Source organism: Hypoxylon fragiforme (genome assembly GCF_022984875.1).
Source record: "Hypoxylon fragiforme strain CBS 206.31 chromosome Unknown GGS25scaffold_10, whole genome shotgun sequence".
NCBI classification, from domain to species: Eukaryota; Fungi; Ascomycota; class Sordariomycetes; order Xylariales; family Hypoxylaceae; genus Hypoxylon; species Hypoxylon fragiforme.
In genome coordinates this window covers 1,917,259-1,943,618 of record NW_026054765.1, presented here as the reverse complement: position 1 = coordinate 1,943,618, position 26,360 = coordinate 1,917,259, and the positions used below count along the sequence as shown (strand labels likewise).

Sequence of the window (26,360 nt, the reverse complement as noted above, 5' to 3'; positions counted from 1 at the left end):
AGGCTCTTATCTACATACGCTGCATGCAGCTTGAAGGGGAAATTCCCAAGGCCTATAGTAGCCGGCCCACCACGCTAAAAGTCAATCCTTTAGAGCGCTGACTGGATTTAACAGCGCTGTAAATAGCTGCTCCGTACCTCCAGGGTTGTACCTAAGGTCCAAAGATATCACCCCCTGAAGATTTAATGTTCAAAATAAGGGGTAGATGGATCCATTACCACATACACAGAAGAAATGTATCAATTACCGCTTACATATATACCTTCTACCTTGAAACAACCTTATACTGCATGCTCAACTACGTTATCAAGTAGGGTTCCCAAGCAAAACGAGCGATGTACCCGGCGACACCAACGTTCCCTCCTGCACCAGCACCTCCTCCACCACCAACCCATCATGCGCCTCCTCCGCTAGCACCTCGATCTCCAACTTCATCGCCTCCAGCACCACCAGCGCCTTCCCCTTACCAACCCTTTCACCCTTCTCCACCAAAACCTTCCACACCTTCCCAATCTGCGGCGACGCCACCTTAACCCCCGGCTTGTCCTCAACCGACACCGGCGCGCTCGGGCGGTCCTTCTCCACCCGGCGCTGCCACTCCGCATACAGCCCTTCCTCGCGCAGCCTCGTCCTCTCCGCCGCAACCGCCTGCTTCGCGCGGAACTCCACCGCCTCGGGCATCTCGCTGCCAAGCCGCTCCCGCTCCAGCTCGGCGCGCACGTCGAACGTCGTCTGCCGCACCGCGATGTCGTACGTGCCCGCGTCGAAGCGGCGGCACGCGTCGGCGTACTCGTCGAGCGTGACCTCGGCGAACTCGACGATGTCGAAGGGCTCGCACAGCCACGGCGTGCCGCGCGCGCGGAACCCGGGGCGCAGCGCGTAGGTGTCCCACACGGGCACCGACCGCGCCAGCATCATGTACCCGCCCGGCTGCTCCGTCGGGTACACGCAGAAGAGCCCGCCGCCGAGGCCGACGGTGCCGGGCGGCGTGGCGATGCGCGTCGGGTTGTACTTCTGCGAGGTGAGGCGCGCGGCGGGGTTGAGGGGCCAGAGGAGGGGGAGGCCGGTCATGAAGCCGACGGCGACGACGAGGAACTTGGTTTGCCGCAGGACGTCGAAGACGGCGGTGCGTGAGGGGAGGCCGTTGTTGTCTGCCACGTAGGACACGTTGTCCGGGACGTAGACGGCCTGGTCGCGCTGCAGGGTTTGGTATCGGAGCTCGGCGGCGTGGATGGAGGGGTGGTTGAAGACGATCGGGAGGGTGATGTGCCGGGTTGGGAGGGGCTTTTCGAAGGCGCTGCTTTGGCGGTGGGAGTTGGAGATCAGGAGGACGACGGAGGGTTGGGTGATTTGGTCGGGTTCGTATTCTACCATGATAGCTGTAGAGAATGGTATTAGCTTTTGTAGGTAGGTACGATATGGGACTTGGAATTTGTAGGTACTTACAGTTGATGTTCACATGCACAAAGGTACCCGGAACGTTGAAGCCTTCGATTGCTCTGGCTAGAAGATTGGAGGCAATTGAAGTGTCCAGGCCGACTTTCTGAGAGCTCACGTTGATGATGATGAATCGGTCGCCACCCTACGTACAGTTGTGGCGCGAATGTCAGTGAGAGAACTTTTACTAAGGATAGGGAGACAAAAACAGCGTACGTGACGTAATGTTATCGTGGGTCCTGAACCACTACCTGGAATGACCTTTAATATGGCATCTGTATCTGGCTTCCCCTTTTCTACCCTGAGCAGCGACAAGGGATCCTCGATATCCAGAGTACCGCTAGATATGTGCTTTTCCACAGCGGCAAGGAACCTTGCCTTCCCCTGTGCCAACTCGCGGGAAGACTCGTAGGATATTGGGAACAACTTAGTCTTGTCTCCGGGCTTGAGCTTCCCTAGCTTGAACATGTCGGCCGAGACCACGGTGGAGGAGCACACGAAACCGCCTAGCCCGGGCGCATCCTGCGGGAATATCACAGGACTGTCGCCGGTCCAGTTCACGCCCCCTGGAGCGGGATAGGGGTAGTCGACCACGTTGCTCGGATGGCTGCCGCCTTCTTCCCCGTCTGTGCGCGCCCATTCAATCTGAGGACCGATCAGACGGACGCCGGTTCGGTTGCAGTTGTAGTCTACTTCCCACTCGCTCGAGTAAATGGTGTTTCGGCCAGCGGCGGTTATGAGGTCGTCGGAGTCGTGGGGGCCGTGCATCACGTAGATGCTTTCGGCATTGACGGGAGGAACCAGTTTTGGATCGAGAGTGTATGGTGTGGGTAGATCAGAATGCTGGAGACTTTTCGCATCGAGATGGTCTCCGCGTCGGAGTGTTCGACCCTTACGATGTTTTTAGCGACTCTATCGTACAGGACTGCGTGCTTCTAGTCTTTGCACTTACTTGAATGCCCCCCAGTGCTAAACTTGGTGTAGTGGACTTGGATCCGAGCCATTCTGGCCTATTGTTACAAAGGTTAGCTAGTTGCATGGTGAATTGCATCTCTGAAGCACTTACACGCCTGGAAGCCCTCCCTGGATAGCGAGATAGCATCGACCCCCTGGACTGGCGGACGCTCCTATCTTGAGTGTCTGTTTCGCCTTCACCACAATTCTGGACCACATATCCGTTGGCTTTCCGTCTACCTCGACAGAGAACGGGGAGCCAGCAATAGCAATGACGCTTGGGCTGTAGAAGTGCAGCTCGGGGCCTATTGCGGTGATTTCGAGGCACTCTATATCCTTTGGATTGCCGACAAGTAGGTTTGCAACTGCGCGAGAGTTAACAAAGATCTAATTACAGATTGGCGGTGGGCTTGGAAATAAGGGGTAAGGGAAGGGGCCATACTGGATGCAGATAAGTCGTCCATCGGACCGCTTATTGGCACCCCATAACCTTTCCTCGTTCGCGGCCGAGCCTGTTGTACGGTAGTGAAAGCTCCTGGTGTAATGATCTGGATCCCCGTAGGTTGATACGTAAACTGAGTATCCAAGAATGTTGTGAGAGTTTTCCCACTGGAGAATGCTGTATTAAAGGTAAGTTAGTCGTGAATATAGCCTCCTATAGTGGACGACTTGCACTGCTCACCCTCCGAAGCAAAGATTGCGCCCAAAAATGACAAGTTCGTCGTCAGTCCGCCAATTTCTGATTTGCTCAATGCATCCTGCATCGCCGAAATGGAGGCTTCCCGTGTAGGGCGATATACCATAATTTTGGCCACCAACGAGTCTGCGGCATGATATGTCAGAGGAGTTACAGCAAGCGAATAAGTATAAGCTTCACCCACCGAAATAGGGGCTTACGAAAGTCCCAAGCTGTATCCACGTATCTATCCGAGTTTGCTCATCGGGCCAAGCGACAGACTGGACATGACCCGAACTAGGCATGAACGAATCAGCCGGATTTTCACAGCACACTCTAGCCTCAATCGCCGTGCCGTTCGGGGTCTTCGTTAGAAGTTCCGACATCTCGCTAGAGGAGATGCCGGTTTCTCCGGCGAACTGATAACTAGCCTGTTGCAGCATCAGGCTTACAAGGTCGACACCGTAGCAAAGCTCGGTAATGCCATGCTCGACCTGCAAACGTGTGTTCATCTCCAAGAAAAAGAAATTGCCTGTTTCGTCGTCAACCAGGAACTCTACCGTTCCAGCTGAGCGATAGTTGATGGACTTCGCTAGCATCACGGCACAGGCGATGAGGCGTTTGCGAAGGTCAGGCTTGTCCGCTAAAAAGGGGCTTGGACATTCTTCTATGACCTAAGAGAATATTAGCATAGGTGACATCTTCTGAGAATGTTCACACACACCTTCTGGCGGCGTCTCTGAATGCTGCATTCTCGCTCACCAAAGTCTATCACTTCGGATCCATTGCCAAAGACTTGAACTTCGATGTGGTGACTTGTGGGATAGTACTTTTCCATGAACACTCCGGTATCGTGGAATAGTTGTTTGGACCGGCTTTCCACGTTTGCAAACGCTGATGTGACTTCGCTTTCGGACCAGCACACCTGCTGACCCATTCCGCCGCCGCCACCGGACGCTTTAAGCATGATCTAGGCAAACACATATAAACGTCAATGTAAAATCAGGGAATAATTCTTTGAGTCGAAACTTTAAAGAGGTGAATACGTGAGTGTATGAATGACACCTACAGGAAATCCCATATCCCGTGCTTTATTAAGAGCCTCTTCCGCATTTCCGAGTAATCCGGAACCTTGGATGACGGGGACGTCTGCTGCGATGGCCAGATCTCTCGCTATGTGTTTCAAGCCCATCTTGTGGATGGACTCACTATCGGGCCCGATGAAGACCATACCGGCTTCGTGGACCCGACGCGCAAAGTCGACATTTTCACTGAGAAATCCATAGCCTGGGAAGATGGCCTGGATGCCTTGCTTCTTGCATATGCTTAGGATCGCATCGCTTTATTCACTCCGAGTTAGCTAGATGTGCAAGGTTGTTGTAAGAGAAAAAAAGGGGGCGAAGTGTGGTGGGCATGACCTACACATCAGTATAGGCCTGGGGTCCTTCTCCCTCTAGCAACACACTCTTATCCGCGAGGCGGACGTGAAGTGAAGCCGCATCAGCTGCTGTGAAGATGGTAGTAGCTGTGATAGAGAGCTTCTTGCATGCGTTGATGCATCGCACGGCGATTTCACCGCGGTTCGCGATGAGGATACGTTCAAGAGTCGGCATTCTTCATTTGTTCTCCTCTTTCTGTTTTACTTGAAAGTTGAGTAGAATACTGTTAACTCTACATAATCTATAGATGTCTTTCATTTTATAAGGTACCTCCTCGTATCTATCGTACCTGGATATGCTGAGTTACATCACGCTTCCCCCAATAGCTAGGGAATGTGTAGGGGCCCCTGATTTGGCGTCGTGAGGGGAACTGATAAGACACTTGGAGTCGGGTCTGGGGAAGCAGATGTATTGCAGCTAGAGGCAACGCTGATAGGTGGGTGGTTAGGTCACCAAACCCGCCCAAGCCTTCTAAATCGTGTGGCACAGATGATTCCAAGATACCTTGCCATGCTAATCGGTAACATGATCGACAGTTTCCCAATTATCGGTTCTAGGCTTTCCAAAAATGAGTCTATGATTAAGTAGGAATAACGGCTGTAACTGCCATAACTGGTTTGTGATAAGTACTTAGTACGAATTCTGGAAAAACACAGGGGGAATATGGCATGATGCTGTAGTAAAAAGGATTATACCGGGTAACCGGAAACCAGCAGTACCAGACTCGCATTAGGGCGAGCGAGCGACCTAAAGCGTGCCTCACCGTCAAGGGAGGCAAAAGACCACCAGAGCGTCTAAGGATTTACGGCTGCTACCATCCTGTCAGAAGTAGAAATCAAAAAAGAGAAATAAATGGAGACCAAAGAGAAAAGAAAAAAGAAAAAAAGGAAATAAACGTACAACACCAGGGATTCGCTGGTCGTCACCGACCCAACTACTGATCTGGCGGTACTTGGCTTATCTATGGGAGAGCGGACGGGATCCCGAGTTTTCCAAGTCCTATGGTCGTACGTGACAGGATGTGTTCTAATTAAAGTATATATACTGTCCGCCTAAGGGTAATGGTATTGGCGGTGGTGGTGGGTGAAATGCCACTCTCCATTACATGGATGGGAATGAATGAATACACAAATATTCACCACATATTCTATATATCATATTTTTATTAATTCCATGTCATTTTACCTACATCTATCCTCCGCATCCTACCAATCCGCCTTCGCCACCGCCTCCTTTGGCGCCCACTCCAAGCCCTTCTGCTCCCTAACCAACGTCAGCATCTTCCCCTCATCAACCGCCGTCTGCAAGTTCCTCAACGCGAGCAGCTCCATATCCCGCTGCGTCTCGAACGTGCTCGTCCCCATATGCGGCAGCAAGAACGCGCGATCGCTCCTCACCAGCCCCGGATGCACCTCCGGCTCATTCTCGAAAACATCGAGCCCCACCGCCGCCACCTGGCCCGCCTCCAGCGCCGCCACCAGATCCGCCTCGTTGATCAGCGCGCCGCGCGCCGTGTTCACGACCACGACCCCCTTCTTCATCTTCGCCAGCTCCGGCGCGGCGATGATGTGCCGCGTGCTCGCGTTCAGCGCGAGGTTCAGCGAGAACACATCGGCCTGCGCGAGCAGCTCCTCGAAGGACACGTACTGCGCGCCCTGCTCCAGCGCCGGGTCGGCTAGTTGCCGGCGGTTGTGGTAGATGACGCGCATGCCGAAGCTGCGGGCGCGGTGGGCTAGCGCGCGCCCAATCCCGCCCATGCCCAGGATCCCGAGAACCTTTCCGCGAGGGTCGTGGCCCAGCCGCGCGTCGCCCTTCCACCGGCCCTCGCGCAGCGCAGCCAGCGGCTCGTGGGCCTGGCGCAGGGCTCCCAGCATCAAGAACACCGCGGTGTCGGCCGTGGAGTCGTCGACGGCGCCGGGGGTAGAAGAGACGGCGATCCTGCGAGCGCTGCACGCATCCACGTCGATGTTGTCGTACCCGGCGCCATTGTGCGCGATGAAGCTCCAGGACGGCGGGAGCGCGGAGACGAGTTCCGCGTCGAAGGCCCCCGTGATAGGGTTCGAGGCGTTGGAGCGGTAGCACCCGCGCACGGCGGCGTAGGTGCCGTTCCGGCAGTTCTCGAGGAACTGCGCCCGCGTCCCCGTGCGGAACTCAAGGAGCGTGTACTTGCTGCGCAGGGCCTCCCATTCTGCGTTCGTGTGGCTGAGGGTCCCGATGAGGAGGACGGTGGGCGCCATTGTGTGACCTGGGTCGTGAATAGGGGGTTTATTAGCTACGTCGTGTAACCGTTAGGTTAGGCACTTAGCGCGGGGTAGTTGTCGTTGTCCCCTTTATTTCGTATCGCATACGTATATGCCAGTCGGAAGATTTTATAAATCGTTCAGTCCTACCTGAAAGAAAATGAAAACCAGAAATGCGATGCGGCGTAACCGAGACGCCGATTTTCGGAAGGAAGGCCGAGAAGTGAGCTCTATATGTAGGTTTTCTGGTTACTTCGCAGTACTTTCATAGGCATGTGTTTAATATTATTCGATATTATTCAGTGTTTCAGTATCACATATGATTACATTAAGTCCGCGGGAGCTTGGAAATACTTGCTCCTTTATATAGTAATTCATGGAAACAGAGTGAGGTGTGATGTCGGCCAGGAGGTACAACACAACACCTAAGGTTAGGACGCGGGGTTCGTCGGCATGAACTATCGCGGAAAGGCGGGGACGTTATACGAACCCCTTTTGACTCCTGAGTCAGCGGTCGTTTCCAACGCAAACAACAATATTCATCCAGGTACAACAATCATGACTCATGTATAGTATAGGTGAGTATCAATCGAGTATTTATTTATCTAAGTTACTAGAGTGGTACCTGCTCGGCCTGGTAGATTGGGCATTTATTCTATTTTGATGACCACCTTGCCGAAATGCTTCTGCTCCCACTATTAAAAGGAAAAAGAGAGAAGGTATTAGTACGGCGGACTTCGAAATATAACTCTAGAGAGTAGGAAGGTTATTAACTTACCATATATTGATAAGCCTCCTTCAACTTATCGAAGCTGAAGATCGTTTTGTCGATGACGGGGTGAATGTCATTGGCCTCAATAGCCGCCACCAGGTCCTCCATCTGCTCCCTGGAGCCAACGTAGACACCACGGGTCGTGCATATCCTGACGAGACACTCGATGATGCTCGCGTTCACCTTGGCGCCACCGAGGAACCCGATGATGCTGATGATGCCCTCGTACTTGATCGCCTTGAGACTCTGCTCGGCCGTGTTCGCGCCACCCACCTCGATAACGTGGTCGGCACCCACGCCACCCGTGAGCTTCTTGGCTGTCTCACCCCAGTTGGGGTCCTCCTTATAGTTGATGACGTGATCCGCACCCAGCTTCTTCAGCGTCTCTTCCTTCTCCTTGGTCGATGTGGTTGCGATCACCTTGGCCCCCGCAGCCTTTGCCAACTATTGAAAGAGGGTAAGTTTACATCATGCCGAGGTAAGAGGGGGGTCATGTGTTTGCGATAGTGGTGGAGGTAATAAGAAAACGTACCTGGAGAGCAAAGATGCTGACACCTCCCGTTCCTTGAACGACCACCGTCTGTCCTGGCTTCACCTGCTTTAATCCGTAAAGAGCATTCCAGCTCGTCAGGGCGGCGCACGTCAGGGTGCAGGCCTCCTCATAGCTAAGATTGCTGGGCGCTCGAACCAAACCATTCTCGTTAAAGGTACCATACTGGCGTAACGTGCCATCTACAGCACCACCTAGGCCAGTCGCCATCATGGCATTGTGCACGGGGCCATATTGGTGGCCTTGGTTGAACAGAGTGACAACCTTGTCGCCCTTCTTCCATTTGGAAACTTTAGCTCCAACCTCTAGAATCTCTCCTGCGCCGTCAGACCCCGCGATCACAGGGAATTTGGCGGGAAAGGGATATTTGCCGAGAGGGATGATGAGATCTCGGTAGTTTAGCGAAGCGGCGTGTAGCTTGACGAGAACATCGTTCTCTCCCAGTTTCGGAATCTCGGCTTCGACAAATGATAGGCCGTCGAAACCCTTATCCGTTCCTCCGACAGACCATTGCTTCGTGCTTGTAGGTGCCATGTTTGCTATATTGTGATATGATTAGGGTGGAGTATGTACTTGGTTATAATAAAAGATCAGCTGGCTTGATGGGTTATTTAATAGTTCAATGGCTTGGTAAATCACGAATCGAGGGGGGAGTAAGTAAGTAGTTATAAATATTTTCAGTTTGGTTCGGCAGCTTTCTAAAGCTCCGTTGCATCAGTTATTCACCTCAACGTCATGGATTAAACTATGACGACCCCGGTCTGTCGAATGTTCGAGGGCAGTGTACGTTGAATGTTACATACATAGCTAGAAGGAGTTACACTGCTTCTCGGCATCGAACTAAAAGCCAAACGCTAAAGGATTTCGATATGGAGCCACTTGAGTGGAGTTTAGTTAGTAAGAGATCCCGAAACTCGCAGAAAAAGGGGAGGGGGGCCAGTCCTGTTTACAAATCCTTCTGCGACAGGGGCTTTGTTCTTCCATGGACGACGACCACACTGCCACATGCTGTCTCACATCCAGCATATCAGTAGCCATGGACCTCTAATTTCAAGACACTACGTAGGCCATGTATGCGACTTAGGTGGGCTCAAGAGGATCTATTTTGATCCGGTAAAAAGTGTCAAACTCCGCTCCGCGCCCACCGAAAACTCCAAACGGATTGCTTTGTTCGGCAGAATCAAGTACCGCGGCTAAATGTGGTTACTAGCAGGCTAAGGTTAGTACGTTTTTATGTTATCGCTGGTCACATCGATATTTGGCATATGCTAAGAATCTGGACATCGAAGCTAAGACTACCTAGGCACCGTTCATCTTTTCCGCTCCATTAATATATCACAAATGAATTTGCGACGACAAGTAACACTTGAAATGGGATACTGTTATATGCTATCTCTACGATTGGCTTGGTTAAGGTGATATATCCATCGTGTAGCAAGGAGGGGATAGTATAGATGACCGCAAATAAATCAGCAAAGATGTAAATAAAACGTGGGTAGCTTTCCCCAATATTGAGATGGTAGTCTGTCTAGTGGATCATCGCAGAGTCCCGATCCATTATTAATGCACAGGTAGAACTGTAGCCATGCTAAAATCCCTTCCATTATGGCTATTGGCCCTAGTATCAAAAACAAACTATGCGGCAGCCCAAAACACAAAATTCGACTATATCGTGGTAGGTTCGGGGCCAGGGGGTGGGCCGCTGGCAGTGGAACTCGCGAAATCCGGAGCTATAACGCTGCTGCTAGAGGCTGGCTCCGACCTCTCCGAAGACCCACTGTACCAGGACACCAGCCGATTTGTGGAGGCCAGCAACGACCCCAGAACCAGATGGGATTTCTTCGTGAAGCACTCCGACGACCCGGAGAGGGAGCTGCAGTACGAACACATGACATGGCGCACCACCAATGGGTCGTTCTACGTCGGACGAGAGCCCCCTGACGGCGCCGAGCAGCTCGGCATATACTACCCCCGCGCAGCAGTCCTGGGTGGCTGCGCTATGCACAATGCTGCCGTGCTGCACCTACCGAGCGACGACAACTGGAATCACATTGCGGAAATCACCGGCGACGAGTCATGGAGGGCTCCTGAGATGCGGAAGATTCTCGAGGAAATCGAAAACTGTCACTACCTAGCCAATGGCACCGCTGGACATGGCTTCTCCGGGTGGTTAGACAGCAATCAAGCGCCTGGCTCCTGGCCCGGAAACGCCACCGACGGGACAACACTGCTCAGAGCGATCGCCGCCGCATCTGACCCGGTGGGAAACGCGAACGGATCCGCCATATCCGACGCCGACCTCCGGATGCTCGTGAGCAGGGACATCAATGGGCCCGAGCCGGACCGCGACCAAATGACGGGCATATTCGGGATCGCCGGGCACACCGACGCCGCCGGCCACCGGTTCAGCCCCGCGAACTACATCAAGCAGGCGTTCAAGGAGAACCCGGACCTACCCCTAACCGTGCAGCTGAACTCCTTCCTCACCAACATCCAATGGGACCAGCTGCAGGAAACCGAGCAGCCCGCCGTGATGGCCGTCGACTGGGTGACCGGCCCCAGCGCCTACAAAGCGGACCCGCGGTACGATCCGAGCCGGAACACAACGGCTGGCTTCGCCTGGGTCGGGAAGGAGCTTATTATTGCCGGCGGCACTTTCAACACCCCGCAGATTTTGAAGCTCAATGGCGTCGGGCCGGCGGAGGAGCTCGAGAAGCTCAATATCTCGGTGGTGGCTGACCTGCCGGGCGTCGGCGCGAACCTGGGAGATAATTACGAGGGTGGCGTGTTGTCGATGGCGGCGAAGCCGTTTGAGGGATTGAATGGCCCCTATGTTGTGCAGCTGAAAACCTCGGCGTCGGATGCGAATCGGGATATTTTCCTCTGGTGAGTCAATCTTCTCGTCCGTCGCGGAAGCAAAAGTCGCAGCGCTAATCTCATCGGTTGAAAACCCTCCAGGCCCTTGAACACAGCATTCGAAGGCTTCTGGCCCGGGTACCCCGACAGCTACGGCCCCCAAACACTAACCATGGCGTTCGTGCACATGGACCCGCGGAGCTCCAACCGTGGATCCGTCACCCTGCGCTCGACCGACCCCTTCGAGCCGCCCGAGATCAACTTCCGCTTCTTCGAGGGCGACAGCGAGAAGGATCTGCAGGCGATGCTGGAAGCCGTCAAGTTCGCGCAGCGGGTGAAGGGGCTACTGCTACCGGAGAGCTCGGGCCTGGCGCCCTTCGACGAGCTGCACCCGTGCGCCGGCGACGCGTCCGGCTGCGCGGACGAGGACGTCAAGGAGTACCTGAAGCTCCAGGCGTACTCGCACCACGCGACGGGGACGTGCGCGATGGGGGACGTGGCGGATCCGTTGGCGGTGGTGGACTCCAGGTTCCGGGTTAAGGGGGTCAAGGGGCTAAGGGTTGTCGATGCCTCGGTGTTTCCCAGGCCGCCGGGGGCTTTCCCGGTTCTGCCGACGTTTATGATATCGAAGAAGGCGGCGAGGGATATCATAGGAGGTGCTTGAGAATGGGTTGATAGCGTGATTCTTCTCAATTTGAGTCGTTTGAAGCTGGACACTGTTGCAGGTGCCTCAGGCACCATAGGCTCCACTAGAGCCATATGGCCCATATGGCCATATGTTGGCACCCCGCCACTGTAGTTAGGAATAAAGCAAGATTTCTTCCTTTCCTCTTCTTCTTGGTTGCAGCAGAAGCTGCAACAGTTGGGTAGATATCTATCAAGTCCTAGATGATGACTCAGACAGCTTCAGCATCGAATTACAGCTCAATATATTGAGTATGAACATTTAGAAGCAGAAAGTTGCCATATACAGCGCGCCGAACATAAAAGTCAATGCCAGACTTGTCGTTCGTGGGAGTGCAAGTATATTAGAGATTCGTTCATTTTTAGGTATATTATTCCATCTTACCACCTAGACTCTACGTACATAGGTCTATAATAGACGTGGTCGACAACACTATGCACCCATGGATACCTAGGTGTTCCTGCTAGCCTCCTATAACTTCCAGGGCTACTAGGTCACCTAGGTAGCTATGTAGGTGCCTAGGCTGAATGTTGCGCCCCATTGCTTTTGAAAAGTAGTGCGAAGCATTAGCCCCTAAGGTTAAAAGGGGGGCTAAAAAATGAACCAAAAAAAACATACAACACCAGGGATTCGCTGGTCGTCACCGACCCAACTACTGATCTGGCGGTATTCGGCTTATCTATGGGAGAGCGGACGGGATCCCGAGTTTTCCGAATCCTATGGTCGTATGTGCTAGATTATAGTGTTGTTGAAGCTTATATACCAAACGTCTGCAGCATTCTAGTTACCCTATAAGTAACCCCATTCGCTAGAAAGTTCAGAACACCGCGCTCAAAGAACCAATATGTAAGCAATCATATGTAGAAATCAAATCACTATTCAGATTATGACTAACTTTATGGCTAACCTTCGGTTTGTTAATCCAAAATGTGTCTAAGCAAGATTCACGACAGAATATTTTGTAAGTTACAACAGTTATGAAGCTGATATTTCTATTCGAAGCTCACCTCACTACGCTCTCCCCCATAACTATATGTTAGCTAAGTATTTTGTCCCACATAATGTCAAATGAGCTACTATGCTCTGCATACTAGACACCTAGACACCACCGTAGTAATTGTGTGAGTTAACTAAGGCCTTCTCCGAACACCTGGATATCTTTTGCACCAGCCACACGAAAAGAGTAAAATTACCAACACCAAGATAACGATACAGCCAGCAATGAGACCAACGATAGCCGCAGTGTTCATATATGTTCCTGGCTCCTCTCCTGGCTCCTGGCGCTTTTCCAACCAACTGTCTATCGTCAAATTTCCAGTGGTTTCCCGTCCAGGGAGACTGTGGATAGGAAATAGGGGTATACCAAGTGCCACCTGAATAAGTGTGGGAGTGAGGTAGAGAGATAAGGGAGCCATCTTAGCAGAAATATCGCACTGAATCTTTATGGATACCTAAGACTTTCCAGAGCTACATTGCCAGGGCTTTAAATACTCATGACTGAACAGAACAAGGCAGTGAATAGAAGCATTCAACTTCTTTGAACGTGTCAGTTTTCTTTGTCCGCTTTGACAGTTATCAATACCTATCTAAGTAGTTGGTCAAAGACATTATCCAGGTCAGGCCTTGGCCATTGTCATGTTCTGACTAACTTCCAAGTTATTACACACAAACTCACCGTGATTGTTAGACCAATGCAAGTGAGGGTCGTGGGTTATATTGAAAGCATCAGTCCAACTTCGTAACCTCACATTGTCACAAGTTAGCCATCACAAATAGGACTCATTGTAATGACCTAGGTATACGTGGATGTATTGTAATATTAACCTAGTAACCTAAGTACATAAGGAAGGTACCTACCAAATTGCTGATGATTCGAGAGCCTTTCGAAGTTACTTCATGAACTAGCCGTTCCCTAGGTACAAAATATAAACCACACTTTCTTTCGATCTTCTCAACAAAGTATCAACTTTCCCTTGAAAACCAATAAAAATTCTTTAACTCTTACTACTACGTACCAGTGGAGTACGACAGGTGAAGCAATCAGACGGGCATATCAGTATAACACCCGGTATCTCTCTCTTTACTATCTTTCTTATCTCCTTTATTCCACACTGGTGCAACGTTCTCTCTCTGTCTCTCTCTCCTCTTCTCGGGAGCTCTACACGTAGCATAGCCCTTGGGAGGTTGTGAAGACAGGTCCTTCCCTCTTGCCAGAGGTTAAATATACCAATCAGCCAACCAGCCAACCAGCCAACCAGCCGAGCACGACGTCCAACATCATTGTTCCTAAGGTTGAAAGACTAACCTACTACATTTACATGTACCCATCTTATAAAGGAGGTAGCAGTTCAACCTTAAAACCTTTCTAACACATATTCAGTCTCTGTTCGGTTTCTAATCCGCCTCACCAGCTACAGCGACCCTCACGATGAAGATTAACCAAATTTCCCTTCTCGTCACCTTCGCCTTCGCCTTCGCCTTCAAGGTGGAAGCAGATGGCGGCTACACGAAGGACTGCCAGAACTCGACTATTGTCGTAGTGAATGACAGCATCAGCATGAGGTCATACTGCAAAGGGCCATCTGCAACACCTCAATGCAGCATCCTTAACCTAAATCAGTGCTATGGTGTTGATGGCAGAGTTGTCATACCAAAGCAGGGGTAAGCAAGATATATCCATTCTTCTCGCTAATTGACTTCTATCCTCGGTCCACGGATTGATATACTAGGTAGCTAATAGATACTTCCAGGGGCGCATTCCAAGACGGATGCCTTTATCTTGGTTGCAATCTTGTCAATGCAACACTTGTATGCGAGTGCACTGGAAAGAGAAGGCATCATCATCGTACATGCTCAAGTGTAAACACCAGTAAGTATTCGTGCCCCAGAAACATAAATGGTGGAAGAGGAACTGACATAACGGCAGATAGCCTCATTATGAACGACAATGGAGCTTTAAAATGCTTCGACAGCCGAGCCACTACACCACCAGACTGCGTCCGGATACCTACGGTAACCTTTGATCTCAAGTCAGAAGGTCGCCGCCTTTCATTGGCGTCACAACAATATGCGCTGTTCTTCCTCGCGATTGCGATGTTTCTAGGGGCATGAAGGGACAGGAGTACCTACAAAGAGCTTTATGAGGCCTATGAGTGATGGAAGCTTCGGATATTTTCTAGTTGGTCATGAGTGCAGGTCGTTGAGGGGGTGCAGCCAGTTAGTTCACGGACTGCCGTCAGGCCTAGGGCGGCAGCCTGTTCAATCCTACTTCGAATAAATTGAGACTGCCTTTTCTTAATAAGTTGCCTTTCATAAGAACCGTGAAGTATATTATAATCTACCATTGACTTCACTGAATGATATTCGTTAGAACCCGGACTTTGTGCCCGGCCCCAGCGTTATCCCCGTCCAGCTTGCATACACTCATCAAGCACAGATCGAACCATAGGTCAGCGACAAAGCTCCTGATGGCAATACACGATAAATGGTGAAGAACAGTAAGAAGTTCAAAAAGTCCTTAGAAAATAATTTCTTCTTCAACTAACCTACGTTATTTCAACCCGACCTTGTTTAAAATGGTATTTCACACTCAAAGCACCATTTTCGGCCAGCTGATGCGGCTTCTTTCGCGCGGTAAACTCTTCCGGTATCCTGACGAGGTTGATCCCTCCCTGTGGAAGAGGGTAGTCCGACAAGACAGGCCAGACACCCGCAAACGAAGCGACAACAATAACGACCCGGCCCACGGATCAGATAAGGAGGTCTTGGATGATTTTCCGTGCAAACAAGCGACCACAGATAACGGTATTGGCCAAGATGCCCTCTTGGTTGACTGGTACGGCGAAGATGATCCCGAGGTAGAATATTCCCCTGCTTCACCCCCCGCCCCCTTTTCTTCAATCCGTCCTCGACGCTACTGCTAACCACTCAACACCTTGCACAAAAGAACCCCCAAAACTGGCCCGGGGCTCTGAAACACTTGATTGCCTTTCAAATGTGCATTCTAAACTTCGCAGTGTATATCGCGAGCTCCATCTACGTCCCCGGCGAAGCCCTCCTCATGCAGGAGTTTGGCGTCAACGAGACTGTGGCAATCCTAGGCCTCTCACTCTTCACCCTGTAAAGTAGCCCCCTTTTCTTCTTCCCCGTTATGGGAATGTCGCTGACATCGCAACCCCCCCCCCAAACTAGCGGCTACGGCATCGGCCCCATGCTCTGGTCGCCCCTCTCCGAGCTGCCCAAGCTCGGGCGCAGCCGCATCTTCTTCTGGACGCTGCTGGCCTTCATCCTCCTCCAGCTGCCCGTCGGCCTCGCGCCCAACGCCGCCGTCTTCCTCGTCTTCCGCTGGGCGACCGGCTTCTGCGGCAGCCCCTGCCTGTCCACCGGCGGCGGCACCATCACCGACATCTACCCGCCGACCACGGTGCCGTACCTGATCTGCATCTGGTCGTCGGCGGGGGTTCTGGGCCCCGTGTTCGGCCCCCTCGTCGGCGGGTTCCTCGCGCCGGCGATGGGCTGGCGCTGGACGGTCTGGGTGTTCACGCTGCTGTGCGCGCTCGTGCTGGGCGGCATGTTCTTCTGCCTCCCCGAGACCAGCGCCGCCAACATCCTCTACAACCGGGCGAGGCGGCTGCGGAAGGCGACTGGCAACGAGCGCTTGCGGAGCCAGTCGGAGATCGATGGTGCACACCATACCGCGAGGGACACGCTCGTGATGCTGGCCAGGGCGTTCACGCTGACTTTCCTCGAGCCGATCGTTCTGCTCATGGATCTGTACTCCGGCCTGCTCTACGGGCTACTCTTCCTCTGGTTCGAGTCGTTCCCGATTGTGTTTGGCGGCATCTACGGGTTTAGTTCCGGGCAGCAGGGCCTGGTGTTTATTGGAATATTGGTCTTCGCCGCTATCTCCGTGCCTCTGTTTCTCCTGTGGATCAAGCGGCGCCTGCTCCCTAAGATGATGTCGGGGCAATTCAAGCCGGAGATGTTTCTGCCGCCGACTTTTATCGGGTGCTTCGCACTGCCGATATGTCTATTTTGGTTCGGCTGGACTTCACGAGTAGGCGTTCACTGGATTGTGCCCATCGTTGGCTCCGGCTTGTTCTCCATTGGTGTCGTTACCTTGTTCAACTCCCTGTTCAACTACATGGGCATCACGTACTCCCGGTACGCTGCGTCCATCTTTGCGGGGAGTGCGTTGTTCCGTGCTTCTTTTGGCGCGACCTTTCCGCTTTTTGTAAGGAGCAAAGTACGCTTTTCGCTCTATATTTCCTCTCACTAACGAAATGGGGTTTATGTACTAGGCGCAATCGCTATTCCGCTCGCTCGGGGTTGGTCCGGGTAATTCGCTACTGGGCGGCCTAGCTACTCTGTTTATTCCCGTGCCTTTCATATTTTATTGGGTGGGCGTGCACGATCCTCCCAAGCTATGGATAGGTATGGAGCTGACTCCGAAATAACTAATAGTATGGCGAAAGAATTCGATCCTGGAGCAAGAACGCTTCGCACGATGTCTGAGGACGGTGATAGTTATTGAATCGAGCACGATAACGTTTAGTTATCCCTGCTATATCACGTTGATAAGGCATGGGAAAGTCTACACGGTATTAGGGGCCCACGCGATCCATTTCCCGTTTCGGGTTTAACTCCGCCGACTGAATAAACACGGGCCTATCATGGTGGGAATATTACAGATACCGCAGCAAGTTGAGATAGCGCCAATGATCGATGGTGTTATAAAAAGGATTGATATAGAGAAGAGTCTAGTTACGATGGCATGAGCTTCCGGAATCATGATAGCTGTAGAACTTCAGGCCTTTGTTACCCCTTTTTATGAACCAGTTAAAGATAGGATAACACTAACTACATTTTGGAGGCTTGGTATCGTAGGACAAGCGATGAGTGGGAATCTATTTCTGAAACATGCGGCATGCGAGTCAGCTGCAGGTACTATTAATTACTAGGTGTGTTGACTATTAGATTGGCAGTGTTTTGGGATACACTTCTATTAGCTATTAGTTATGAGCTACTTGCATAGCAGGTTAGGTTCTTGCGCATTACAAAAGCTGAAAATGCATGACTCGACGATCCCCATTTGAGACTTGATTTTCTGTGCCTCAGAGCTTCTTCGGACTTTTTACGACAAAAGACTAATAAAAAGACAAGGTGCTATTTAAGAAGACAAGGCCGTCAAGGGGAGCTGAGAGTAAGCGTTATCCACTAGAGAGATCAAAGCGCAGCGTGGATACTATCATACAGGACCCTTAAGACCAATGGCTTTTGTCATTTATTTAATGGAGTTCAGACTGGAAACCTGGCACAGGCTGATTGATTGTCAGATGGATTGTCAAATGGTATGTATGCACATTATGTGAACGATCCGCTGTCAACACTATACCACGTGGGGAAGTTCAGCCTTAGCGATCGTAGGATTTGACAGGTTATAACATTTATGTACGAAGACTAGGCGACGATGAGGTAAGTACTTGGGTAGGGGCAATACTTAGATACGATGCATACTTAGATACGATGTATACCTAAATAGGTAGGTAAATAAAGAGCTACCGACGAAAGAAGTCTCCTGTAACGTACTTTGCCCCTTGGTTGCAGTGCCGTCTATCGTTCTGTTTCTAGAAACAGGTTTAATCCCGGTTTTTATAGGGGTCGACATCGGACCAAGAACCTCATCACTCCCAATGCAACACATTTTGTTTCGTAGAATGTGACGGGGGGGGTTGAAACGTTGTGACCTCCGGTAACCCAATTCTGTGCAGCCAAGATAGAGATATACGATATAACTAATACATATTTATTGAATAGAGAAACTTGCCTACATAGATGCAGAAGATGTTAGAATATTATAAATTTCATATGATATGTAACATGTGCCCCGTACATTGAAATAGTGAATCTCCATAGAATGCCTAGTTGTGAGCTGCGTTAGTGTTAATGCGCATCGTCAACCTCCCTGACAAATGTTATTCCCGGGGATACCGTGCCCAACTCCCATGGCAAAGTAAGATAACGACGAATAAGATCGTTGGGATCGTCGTTCTGGCAACCCTGGTCCCGTTTCTCAAATGGGTATTCTCTAATAAAGGAAGGACTTGCGCACACGAAAGAAGACTAGACTCGCAAAACTCGAGCCCACCATAAACTCAGCTAAGAAGGCTAGAGTCGTTAGACATCGTCGCAGATATCGTTCATCCCAGCCTAGCTTCTTAAAGATCGGCCGGCTTATCCCAGAGAAGCAGAAAAGGGTATGGTTTGTCGTGCGTGCTTGCAGCAATACCAGGTTCAGGTGCCAGCCAAGCATTCGCATATTAGCCGCTTTTTTTCACGATGGTGTCCCCCTACACTAAAAAATCTCCTTTCCCATCGCGCGGTAGGTGACCTTAAGATCGTTCCGGGGACTAATCACCGTTTTTACTGCATATTACCACCTACTGTATGTCTGTGCCTCTCCCCCCAATAACAACGACCCCCGAAAGCCCCGAATTAACGGCTTCGTCGATCCTAGTGCAATACTACACGTATGAAGTTGTGGGGAGACTAGGAGTATGATCTCAAACTTATATGGGAGTACTCCACATGGAAAGTGAGAAGCTCGCTGCTGGTTATCTTTGTTTCTCTCTTCGTTTCCTCCTCCCCCACACTTCGTCATGTACGTTTGTCGATAATATATAATTTAAATGACGTTGGAACCTCATGCTGTGGAAAACCGTTCAACCAGGTATTCGGGGTTATCAATTACTCTTCGGACAAGCCCAGAGGGCTAGGCGACGAGAATGAGCGGCCAACCGGCCATCTTGGCATTCGAAGACCTCCCACACGACAATCGCTCCAGTGACACCATATTGGCCGTAGTGCTATGCATGATTCTTGCAACGGCGGCAGTATGCCTTCGATTATATACCAGGCATTTCGTCTTAAGAAGGCTCTGGATAGATGACTATTTGGCATTTGCCGGCATGGTAAGCCACGCCTGCAGGACCCTACATACTGCATAAACTAGGATCGGTACAATCTTTACCAAGAATCAAGGATGTCTAACCACGGCTTATTAGATTGGAATGATCACGAACGGCATATTACAATGTGTGCAGACAAAATATGGGCTGGGAGCTCATTACTACGACATGACAGATGAGGCCGAGGCCATTGAATTCTTCAAAGTATGATTTGACGATGATTCCAGGGCCTTTGCTATGGAGTCAATATGTACTGACTTTGTTCGCGATAGGTATTCTACGCAGTGACGATCAGCTATAACACCACGTTGATGTTTATAAAATTCAGTTTATTCTTCCAGTATTACCGGTTGATACAGGAAGTTCCCTATTATCGCTTATTTTATATTGGTATAATGGCCATAGTTGGTGGTTGGGTCATTTCACAGGAGTTTATCCTTATATTTTCGTGCACTCCAATTCGCGCGTACTGGGATCGCTCGGCTGGAGGCCATTGTCTGGACGGTAACCTTATTGGGTGGATGAACTCGGTCGGCAACATCGTTACCGATGTCATCGTACTTCTATTACCGATTCCTGTCGTATGGCGGTTGAATCTAAAACGGGGGAAGAGGTGGGCAGTAATGGGAGTTTTTACTCTGGGCTTCTTGTAAGTGCTTCGACTTTCCCCCTTTTCGCTTGCCGCACGAATAGGTACTTACACTCCTACTCGTTTCGTAGCACTTGCATCATATCGATATGTCGTTTGGTGTTCTTCGCCAGACTTACAATCGACTTTTCATATGACCTGGTAGCCGTCGCAGCCTGGGGAGAGGCAGAGTCGGCGTCGGGCCTTATCTGCTCATCTCTTATTTGCCTAGCTCCATTAGTACGGCGAATATCACATCACTTCCAGAGCACGAAGAAAGAATCGCTCACTCCGCCAAAGAAGTATCTTCCTGGTTCCAACCCCTTTTCACGGCACACCAGAGACAAGAGTGGTGCGTTGAAGACAAATGGGTCAAGAAATATATTTGGTATTGGTGCAGACGGGAGTGAGACGGAGCTCAACTGCTTGGATGGTGAGCGATCACGAAAAACGGAGACGCAGGATGATGGGAGATCACTGCAAAGCGACTCGGACGCGATGCCCGACTTTCGCTTGGGACTCGAGACGGGAATAAGGACGATTATCAGCACGGGCAATCGGGACAGCATACAATCACCGTCATTACCGCCAGACTCGCAAGGGATTATTGTGAAGCAGGTGTGGTCAATACGCAATAAAGACTCGAGCGAAAAAGAAGATCAAAAATATCCATAATACACAATCACAATTACCTGGTTCGATGTCACAACACGACCCAATTAAGAGAACAAATGTGCCCCTATTGTTGATAACTGAATAGGAATGTAGGTAAGATCTAGTACCACCGCCAGAGACTTATGCATCCATCAAATGAGATCAACTTATTATGATATTAATTAAACTAGTGACTCCCGACGATAAAGCCAAAGGAGAACAAGAAAATCGCAAAAGTGCAATACCAAAGAAAATACCCATATATATGCCGTTTCCTCCTTTATCTATCGTATAACTCCATGCAAACATACCTACCTACACTTATAACACCACCTATCATCTTTCGATCCAGCCCCAGCCGCTCCAGCATCCACAGAAGCCCCCTCTACTCTATCGTCCCATCAGGCGTATCTTTCTCCTGCTGCTTCAACGACAACCAATCCATAAAAACCGGCCCCAAAATCGACAACGCACTGACCGCAACCGCGACATAGAACGTCTGCATGATCGCACTATTATACGCCTCCAGCACGGCCCTCTGCAGCTCCGGCGGTACAACATCCCCCATCGCAGTCGCGCCCGCGTTGACCACAAACGACGAATCAATTTCAGGGGCGCTCGCAGCGAGGTTCCCGACGAGCCGGTTCTGGAAGACGGTCTGGGCGACGGCGAGGAAGACGGACGACGCGAGCGTCTGCGTGAACGACAGGATGGACGTCGCCATCGCCATGTCGGCGGCCGGCACCGCGACCTGCGCGACGAGCATCACGTTCTGCGCGCCGAGGCCCGCGCCCGCTGCGAGCAGGACCTGGTACCCGAACCAGTAGCCCATCGCCGAGTCGACCTGCAGCGTGCTGAGGAGGCCCGCGCCCACGGCAGTGAGGGCGGAGGACGCGAGGAGCAGCGGGGTGAACGTGCCCAGCGCCGAGGCGAGGGCGCCGCCTATCATGGAGAAGACGACCAGTCCCAAAATGCTGGGCAGGTTCATCAGCCCGGAGGTGGTGGCGGACACGCCCTTGACGGCCTGGAACCAGATCGGCAGGTAGTACGTGAAGATGAAGAGGGCGGCGCCGACGCACACGCCGTACCAGACGCCGCCTACAATGTTCTTGTTCTTTAGGATGCGCAGGGGGACGGTGGCGCGGTCTTGCTGCCACAGCTCGACGCACCAGAAGATGGTGGCCAGTACGCCGGACACGATGAATAGGGTGATGACGCGGGCGTCGTGCCAGGGGTACTGGGCGCCGCCCCATTGTAGAGCGAGGAGGAGGCAGATGACGGAGGGGATGAGGAAGAATGTGCCGGGGAGATCGAATTGCTTGATCTGTTCTTTCCAGGATAAGCTGGGCTTTGTTGGCGGCTTGTCTGGCAGGAAGAGGATCAGGAACAGAATGGTGGTCCCCCCCAGCGGTAAGTTGATGTAAAAGCACCATCGCCATGTTACGTGGTCGGTGAACGCGCCTCCTATACTATCACGAAAGTCAGTTAGTCAAAACAGCAATAGTGACAGGGGGGAGTGATTGCTTACAGAGGACCAGCCACGCTCGCAACACCGTGCATGCTAGCCAACAGCCCAGTATAAACCGGGCGTTGCCTCAATGGGACCGCACTCGCGAGGATGATAATAGCGCCGGCGAATATCCCCGCAGCGCCCATGCCAGAAATAGCCCTTCCAGCGATAAGAACAGCCGAGGAGGGGGAAACGCCAGCGATAAGGGAGCCGATCTCGAAGATGACGACGCCAGCCAAGAACACCCATTTGACGGAGTACATAGCGTAGAACTTGCCGTACATCAGTTGCAGAGCGCACACGGCGAAGAGGTACGAACTCCCGTACCAGGCAACGTCGTCGAGCGAGTCGAATTGGTTGGTGATGCGGGGGATGGCGGTGGCGAGGATGGTGCCGTCCTGAATAGGAATAGGAGAGGGTTAGCAAAGGTGTGGGTCTCAGTGGGATGGTTGAGCGCTGTGCTGGGGGGTAGGGATAGGGACTGACCAAGGAGACGAGAAGCATAGCCATGCAGAGAGCGGTAGTTAGGAGAACTAGCTGCCAAAAGGGGGGATACTCCTGCTTGTCGTCCGTTTCGGCAGTGGTGTTCGGACGATGCTCATTCTTTTCTACATCTTGTGCATCTTGTGGGTGAGAATCCATAGTGACCCTTGATTATTAGTCTTATCGAGCGCAGCGGAGTGTTTGATAACGGAGGGCGTTGCAGCCCTGAGGGCTACAGCTGATTTTGAGGTTGTGTCGTGAGGAGAGCCCGTAGGTCCGTAGTAGTGATCAAGTCCTCGTAAAGATGGAAAAGAGAAAAAGAAAATCAGTAAAACTACATCCTAATAAACCGATGTGAAATGTGAAGCCAACAGATAACTAGGCATAATACAAGAAATACCAAACGGCTTTATATGTAAAATCAATAAATTAAATCTCGCGCACCGCCGAAGCACACCTCCTTCGTATTTGTCCCAATTCGGCTAGAGCCCGGTGTGGAGACAAGAAAGCACAGGCCGTACTCTTTCTCTTTTGGGTAATTTTACGGGTGTGGGGCCGTGTCAATGGCTTACGGTGGTCCGGAAGCCAAACAAGCCAGCCACCACCGCTATTCACTCATATGTACTACTATTTCAAGGCTATTGAGGATTTTTGTGTCTTGCTATGGATGTTAACAACCTACATAGGTACCTAATTATCTAACTTTCTATTAAAATATTGCATTCACTGCCACCATCATCTATTCAGGATTTCAGTCTAAACTGGATAATGTGGGCAATAATGAGTTAATCGTGCATTCCAAGAAATCTTATGCGGGCAATTCCGATTCTCCATCCACCGCAGCCGATCATGATGGCAAGGGCAGTAGTGATCTTCGAGGTCCGATATATCGTGCAAGCACGGGCAGTAGTGGTCGCCGTATATTTCCGTTCTCCAGTGCGCTCGGGGGCACCAGTGGTCTAGCAACCCATCCATGTCGTGACGAGGACAGCCGCGAGCTTGTGCAAGCGGGCAAGTGTTGATCAACTTCTCGCGACTAACATGCTTAGAGCAGTAAGGTGCACAGTCTTGCTGCGTCGCTTCGTACTCGAAAATCTCCAGTATCCTGTCGTCCCCGTCGACAACATGGTCCTCGATGCGAGAGGTGGCGAAGTCGATTGGCTTTCCCTCCTCATCAACGGTGACGTTTACGTAGCCGTATAAAACGAGACTTGTCGAGTTCGTGCCGAAGGCCAGAGATAGATGGGGGTCGGCTTCCTTGGTTTCGTGCTGGAATGCAATAGTATCCGGATTCCAGATGGGAATGCGCTTTCCATCTCTGTCAACAAACTTACTGGACTGTGCGGCGCACCGGATATATACGTGGGTGATTAACCCGAGCTCTAGGGCAGTTCGTCGTGCAATATCCTCGTTGGCCTCCTTGATTTCGGAGTCCTTGGGCATCTTCCCTAACCACACAATAAGGGGGTCGTCCACCGTGCCACTGCCAGATCTACGGCGTGCATCAGACTCTCCGAGGAAGTGAGGCCTTGACTTTTCTTTTGGCATTTCCATATCGGCATTCCATCGCTTGTCGTCAACGGCTACAGCAGGGTCACCTTCTGGCTTGTCTTCTGGCTGATCTTCTGTCTTGACCTTTTTAAACTCTGGTTCTAACGGAGAATCGGTTGTCTCCCCTTCCTCATCTTCCTCAACTTCGTCATCAACAATCTCATCGGCCTTTCTTTTACTGGGTAGTGTTTCAATTGGAGATTCCGCCATTTCAATAGTTGTTAAGGTACGCTGCGTACCTAGACTTCAACCAAACCTGCGTCCTATAAAAGAGATTCCCCAGCATAGCTCTAGTATATATAGCGTGTAAACCAAAGTATGTGCGTGATCTTGTCGCATTGTAGACACACAAAGCTCTTGTTTCTATGTGTATCATAACAAGTTTCAAAGGTGCCCTCCCCAGACACGATACGATAGAAAACAAAAGACTCCAACAGAGTTATAAGAGGCTCTTGACAAAGACTCAACTAGAAACCTTGGAATAGAGGGCCATTTTTAACCTTGCAAGGTGTGGTGGTCCCTTATGAACACTCGGTGGATCAAGGGGCTTCTTTTCATTCCCCGGTAAGAATATTTATTCGTCCCATGCCCCAAGATCAACAGAACAAGCACTGACCTAAAGTACAAGCAAGATGTGATAAGTGACAGCACCGTCAAACATGCCCTCCTCCTATTTAACAGAAGGTGGGTTTAGATAGATAGTATGTATGAGTAGGTATAGAGCAACTCTATGTAAACACAGCTGATTATGATTTTATCCTCCATACTTGGCCTAATAAAAAGTATCTTTGCTAGAGTGTCTAATCAGGCTAATAAGGGGTAACTTTGATACCTAGAAATTTCTAGTCTTCTGTGAGTTATCACCAGTATTGCGCATCGTGTTTCTTTTTGCCCAAAATAGGGTTTCAATTGCCGGATTCAGGGGACATTTGAACAGACCATAAGGTAACAAAGGGGGAGAAAGTTAAGCCATACGATTTTTCGATACGTCACAACGAAGTAGTGACAAAGCCTGCGAAAATTGACTTTCAAAGGAGTGGCTTTGTTGCGATCTAGTACATCTCACTACACTTCCTTACCAATGTACTGATCTAATGCATGCTTAACGACTAGACCAATCGTGCCCTGAAGCGACAGAATTCAATACTACTCGATATGAACAGCCCTATCGATACCACGCCGCCGACCTCCCCATCCATCAATCATGCTATGATGGAAACTCAAATTCCCTCTGTAGTACGCACCGAGCTCACCGCTAGCTGTCCCGGACTACAAGCATCGCCTGCCGTTGTCCGGGATTGGTTCCGAACCTATCTCTTCTACCGGGGCCTCAATCCCGACACGGCCGACAACTTTTTCTGGAGGGGGATAGAGCTGCACAGGGCTTCGATCTTGGAGTTTCGGGAGGCGTTCGCCACGCACTGCGGCTTGCAGTACTGGGAGGCCAATATCTTGGCCTACGATATATTTAGGATTCTTCAGGTACGTGGCGAGGTGCTGCTTAATCGTTCGCAGAGCATTAAAGCCATATGAGCATCGACCTTGATTGTGAATGCCGTAAAGTCCGAGGAGGGGGTGTACAGCTAACATGGTGTTCGATAACAGAGACAGATACCTCCACCCAGGCGTACATTCTTTCAGATGTATGTCGAATTCATCCTAGAACATGATTACTACCTTCAACTTATGTTTTACACCCGGAGCCTCGATTTTCCCGATTATATGGCAGGCGTTTACGCATGGGCTTGCTTCGTGATCGGACATATCGTTGCAATACTTGTAGCATGGATCGCTGCCGCGATTATCATGACCTACTAAGTCTTCGGCCGTAAGTCTTTAATGCACAGGCGAGGTAGATACACCATATCCTACGTGGAAAAGCCGGTAATAGCGCTACGACATGATTCGGCAGCAATGCTCGTCCTTGGTATAACGGAATGTTGATATCAAAACCGGGA

The 26,360-nt window shown here is 51.0% G+C and overlaps 10 protein-coding genes across 10 annotated transcripts; 5 read left to right on the top strand and 5 right to left on the bottom strand.

The window, feature by feature from the left end:
• Positions 1-117: 117 nt before the first annotated feature.
• On the bottom strand, positions 118-5,392 carry GGS25DRAFT_511334 (AHS2-domain-containing protein). Its single transcript, XM_049262715.1, has 11 exons — positions 4,490-5,392; positions 4,137-4,407; positions 3,792-4,037; positions 3,273-3,741; positions 3,074-3,214; positions 2,834-3,010; positions 2,504-2,756; positions 2,390-2,447; positions 1,654-2,328; positions 1,447-1,582; positions 118-1,379 (listed from the first exon to the last, which is right to left on the bottom strand). The coding sequence occupies exons 1-11, from the start codon at positions 4,678-4,680 to the stop codon at positions 307-309; spliced, it is 3,690 nt and encodes a 1,229-aa protein (XP_049112509.1). The 5' UTR covers positions 4,681-5,392; the 3' UTR covers positions 118-306.
• Positions 5,393-5,529: 137 nt separating this feature from the next.
• GGS25DRAFT_92816 (D-isomer specific 2-hydroxyacid dehydrogenase) lies at positions 5,530-6,881 on the bottom strand. The gene has a single exon (XM_049266156.1). The coding sequence runs from the start codon at positions 6,741-6,743 to the stop codon at positions 5,712-5,714; it is 1,032 nt and encodes a 343-aa protein (XP_049112508.1). The 5' UTR covers positions 6,744-6,881; the 3' UTR covers positions 5,530-5,711.
• A 335-nt stretch (positions 6,882-7,216) lies between these two features.
• On the bottom strand, positions 7,217-8,837 carry GGS25DRAFT_92819 (NAD(P)-binding protein). Its single transcript, XM_049266157.1, has 2 exons — positions 8,051-8,837; positions 7,217-7,962 (listed from the first exon to the last, which is right to left on the bottom strand). Exons 1-2 carry the CDS (start codon positions 8,600-8,602, stop codon positions 7,516-7,518), a joined length of 999 nt encoding a protein of 332 aa, XP_049112507.1. The 5' UTR covers positions 8,603-8,837; the 3' UTR covers positions 7,217-7,515.
• A 657-nt stretch (positions 8,838-9,494) lies between these two features.
• Positions 9,495-11,729, top strand: GGS25DRAFT_92810 (GMC oxidoreductase). The gene is made up of 2 exons (XM_049266155.1): positions 9,495-10,954; positions 11,027-11,729. Exons 1-2 carry the CDS (start codon positions 9,654-9,656, stop codon positions 11,586-11,588), a joined length of 1,863 nt encoding a protein of 620 aa, XP_049112506.1. The 5' UTR covers positions 9,495-9,653; the 3' UTR covers positions 11,589-11,729.
• Positions 11,730-14,037: 2,308 nt separating this feature from the next.
• On the top strand, positions 14,038-14,720 carry GGS25DRAFT_526469 (uncharacterized protein; the record flags this gene model as incomplete). Its single annotated transcript, XM_049264995.1, has 3 exons — positions 14,038-14,270; positions 14,360-14,478; positions 14,536-14,720. 3 exons carry the CDS (start codon positions 14,038-14,040, stop codon positions 14,718-14,720), a joined length of 537 nt encoding a protein of 178 aa, XP_049112505.1.
• Positions 14,721-14,872: 152 nt separating this feature from the next.
• Positions 14,873-17,123, top strand: GGS25DRAFT_528485 (MFS general substrate transporter; the record flags this gene model as incomplete). The annotated part of the gene is made up of 5 exons (XM_049265193.1): positions 14,873-15,466; positions 15,556-15,728; positions 15,801-16,842; positions 16,910-17,008; positions 17,073-17,123. The coding sequence occupies exons 1-5, from the start codon at positions 15,185-15,187 to the stop codon at positions 17,121-17,123; spliced, it is 1,647 nt and encodes a 548-aa protein (XP_049112504.1). The 5' UTR covers positions 14,873-15,184.
• Positions 17,124-19,237: 2,114 nt separating this feature from the next.
• On the top strand, positions 19,238-21,018 carry GGS25DRAFT_92753 (uncharacterized protein). Its single transcript, XM_049266154.1, has 4 exons — positions 19,238-19,579; positions 19,673-19,780; positions 19,849-20,225; positions 20,297-21,018. The coding sequence occupies exons 1-4, from the start codon at positions 19,394-19,396 to the stop codon at positions 20,877-20,879; spliced, it is 1,254 nt and encodes a 417-aa protein (XP_049112503.1). The 5' UTR covers positions 19,238-19,393; the 3' UTR covers positions 20,880-21,018.
• Positions 21,019-23,010, bottom strand: GGS25DRAFT_528483 (MFS transporter; the record flags this gene model as incomplete). Its single annotated transcript, XM_049265192.1, has 3 exons — positions 21,019-22,327; positions 22,387-22,766; positions 22,855-23,010. The coding sequence occupies 3 exons, from the start codon at positions 23,008-23,010 to the stop codon at positions 21,244-21,246; spliced, it is 1,620 nt and encodes a 539-aa protein (XP_049112502.1). The 3' UTR covers positions 21,019-21,243.
• A 597-nt stretch (positions 23,011-23,607) lies between these two features.
• GGS25DRAFT_526465 (uncharacterized protein) lies at positions 23,608-24,612 on the bottom strand (the record flags this gene model as incomplete). The annotated part of the gene is made up of 1 exon (XM_049264994.1): positions 23,608-24,612. The coding sequence occupies one exon, from the start codon at positions 24,610-24,612 to the stop codon at positions 23,608-23,610; it is 1,005 nt and encodes a 334-aa protein (XP_049112501.1).
• Positions 24,613-25,557: 945 nt separating this feature from the next.
• Positions 25,558-26,220, top strand: GGS25DRAFT_526464 (uncharacterized protein; the record flags this gene model as incomplete). Its single annotated transcript, XM_049264993.1, has 2 exons — positions 25,558-25,884; positions 26,008-26,220. 2 exons carry the CDS (start codon positions 25,558-25,560, stop codon positions 26,218-26,220), a joined length of 540 nt encoding a protein of 179 aa, XP_049112500.1.
• Positions 26,221-26,360: the final 140 nt, after the last annotated feature.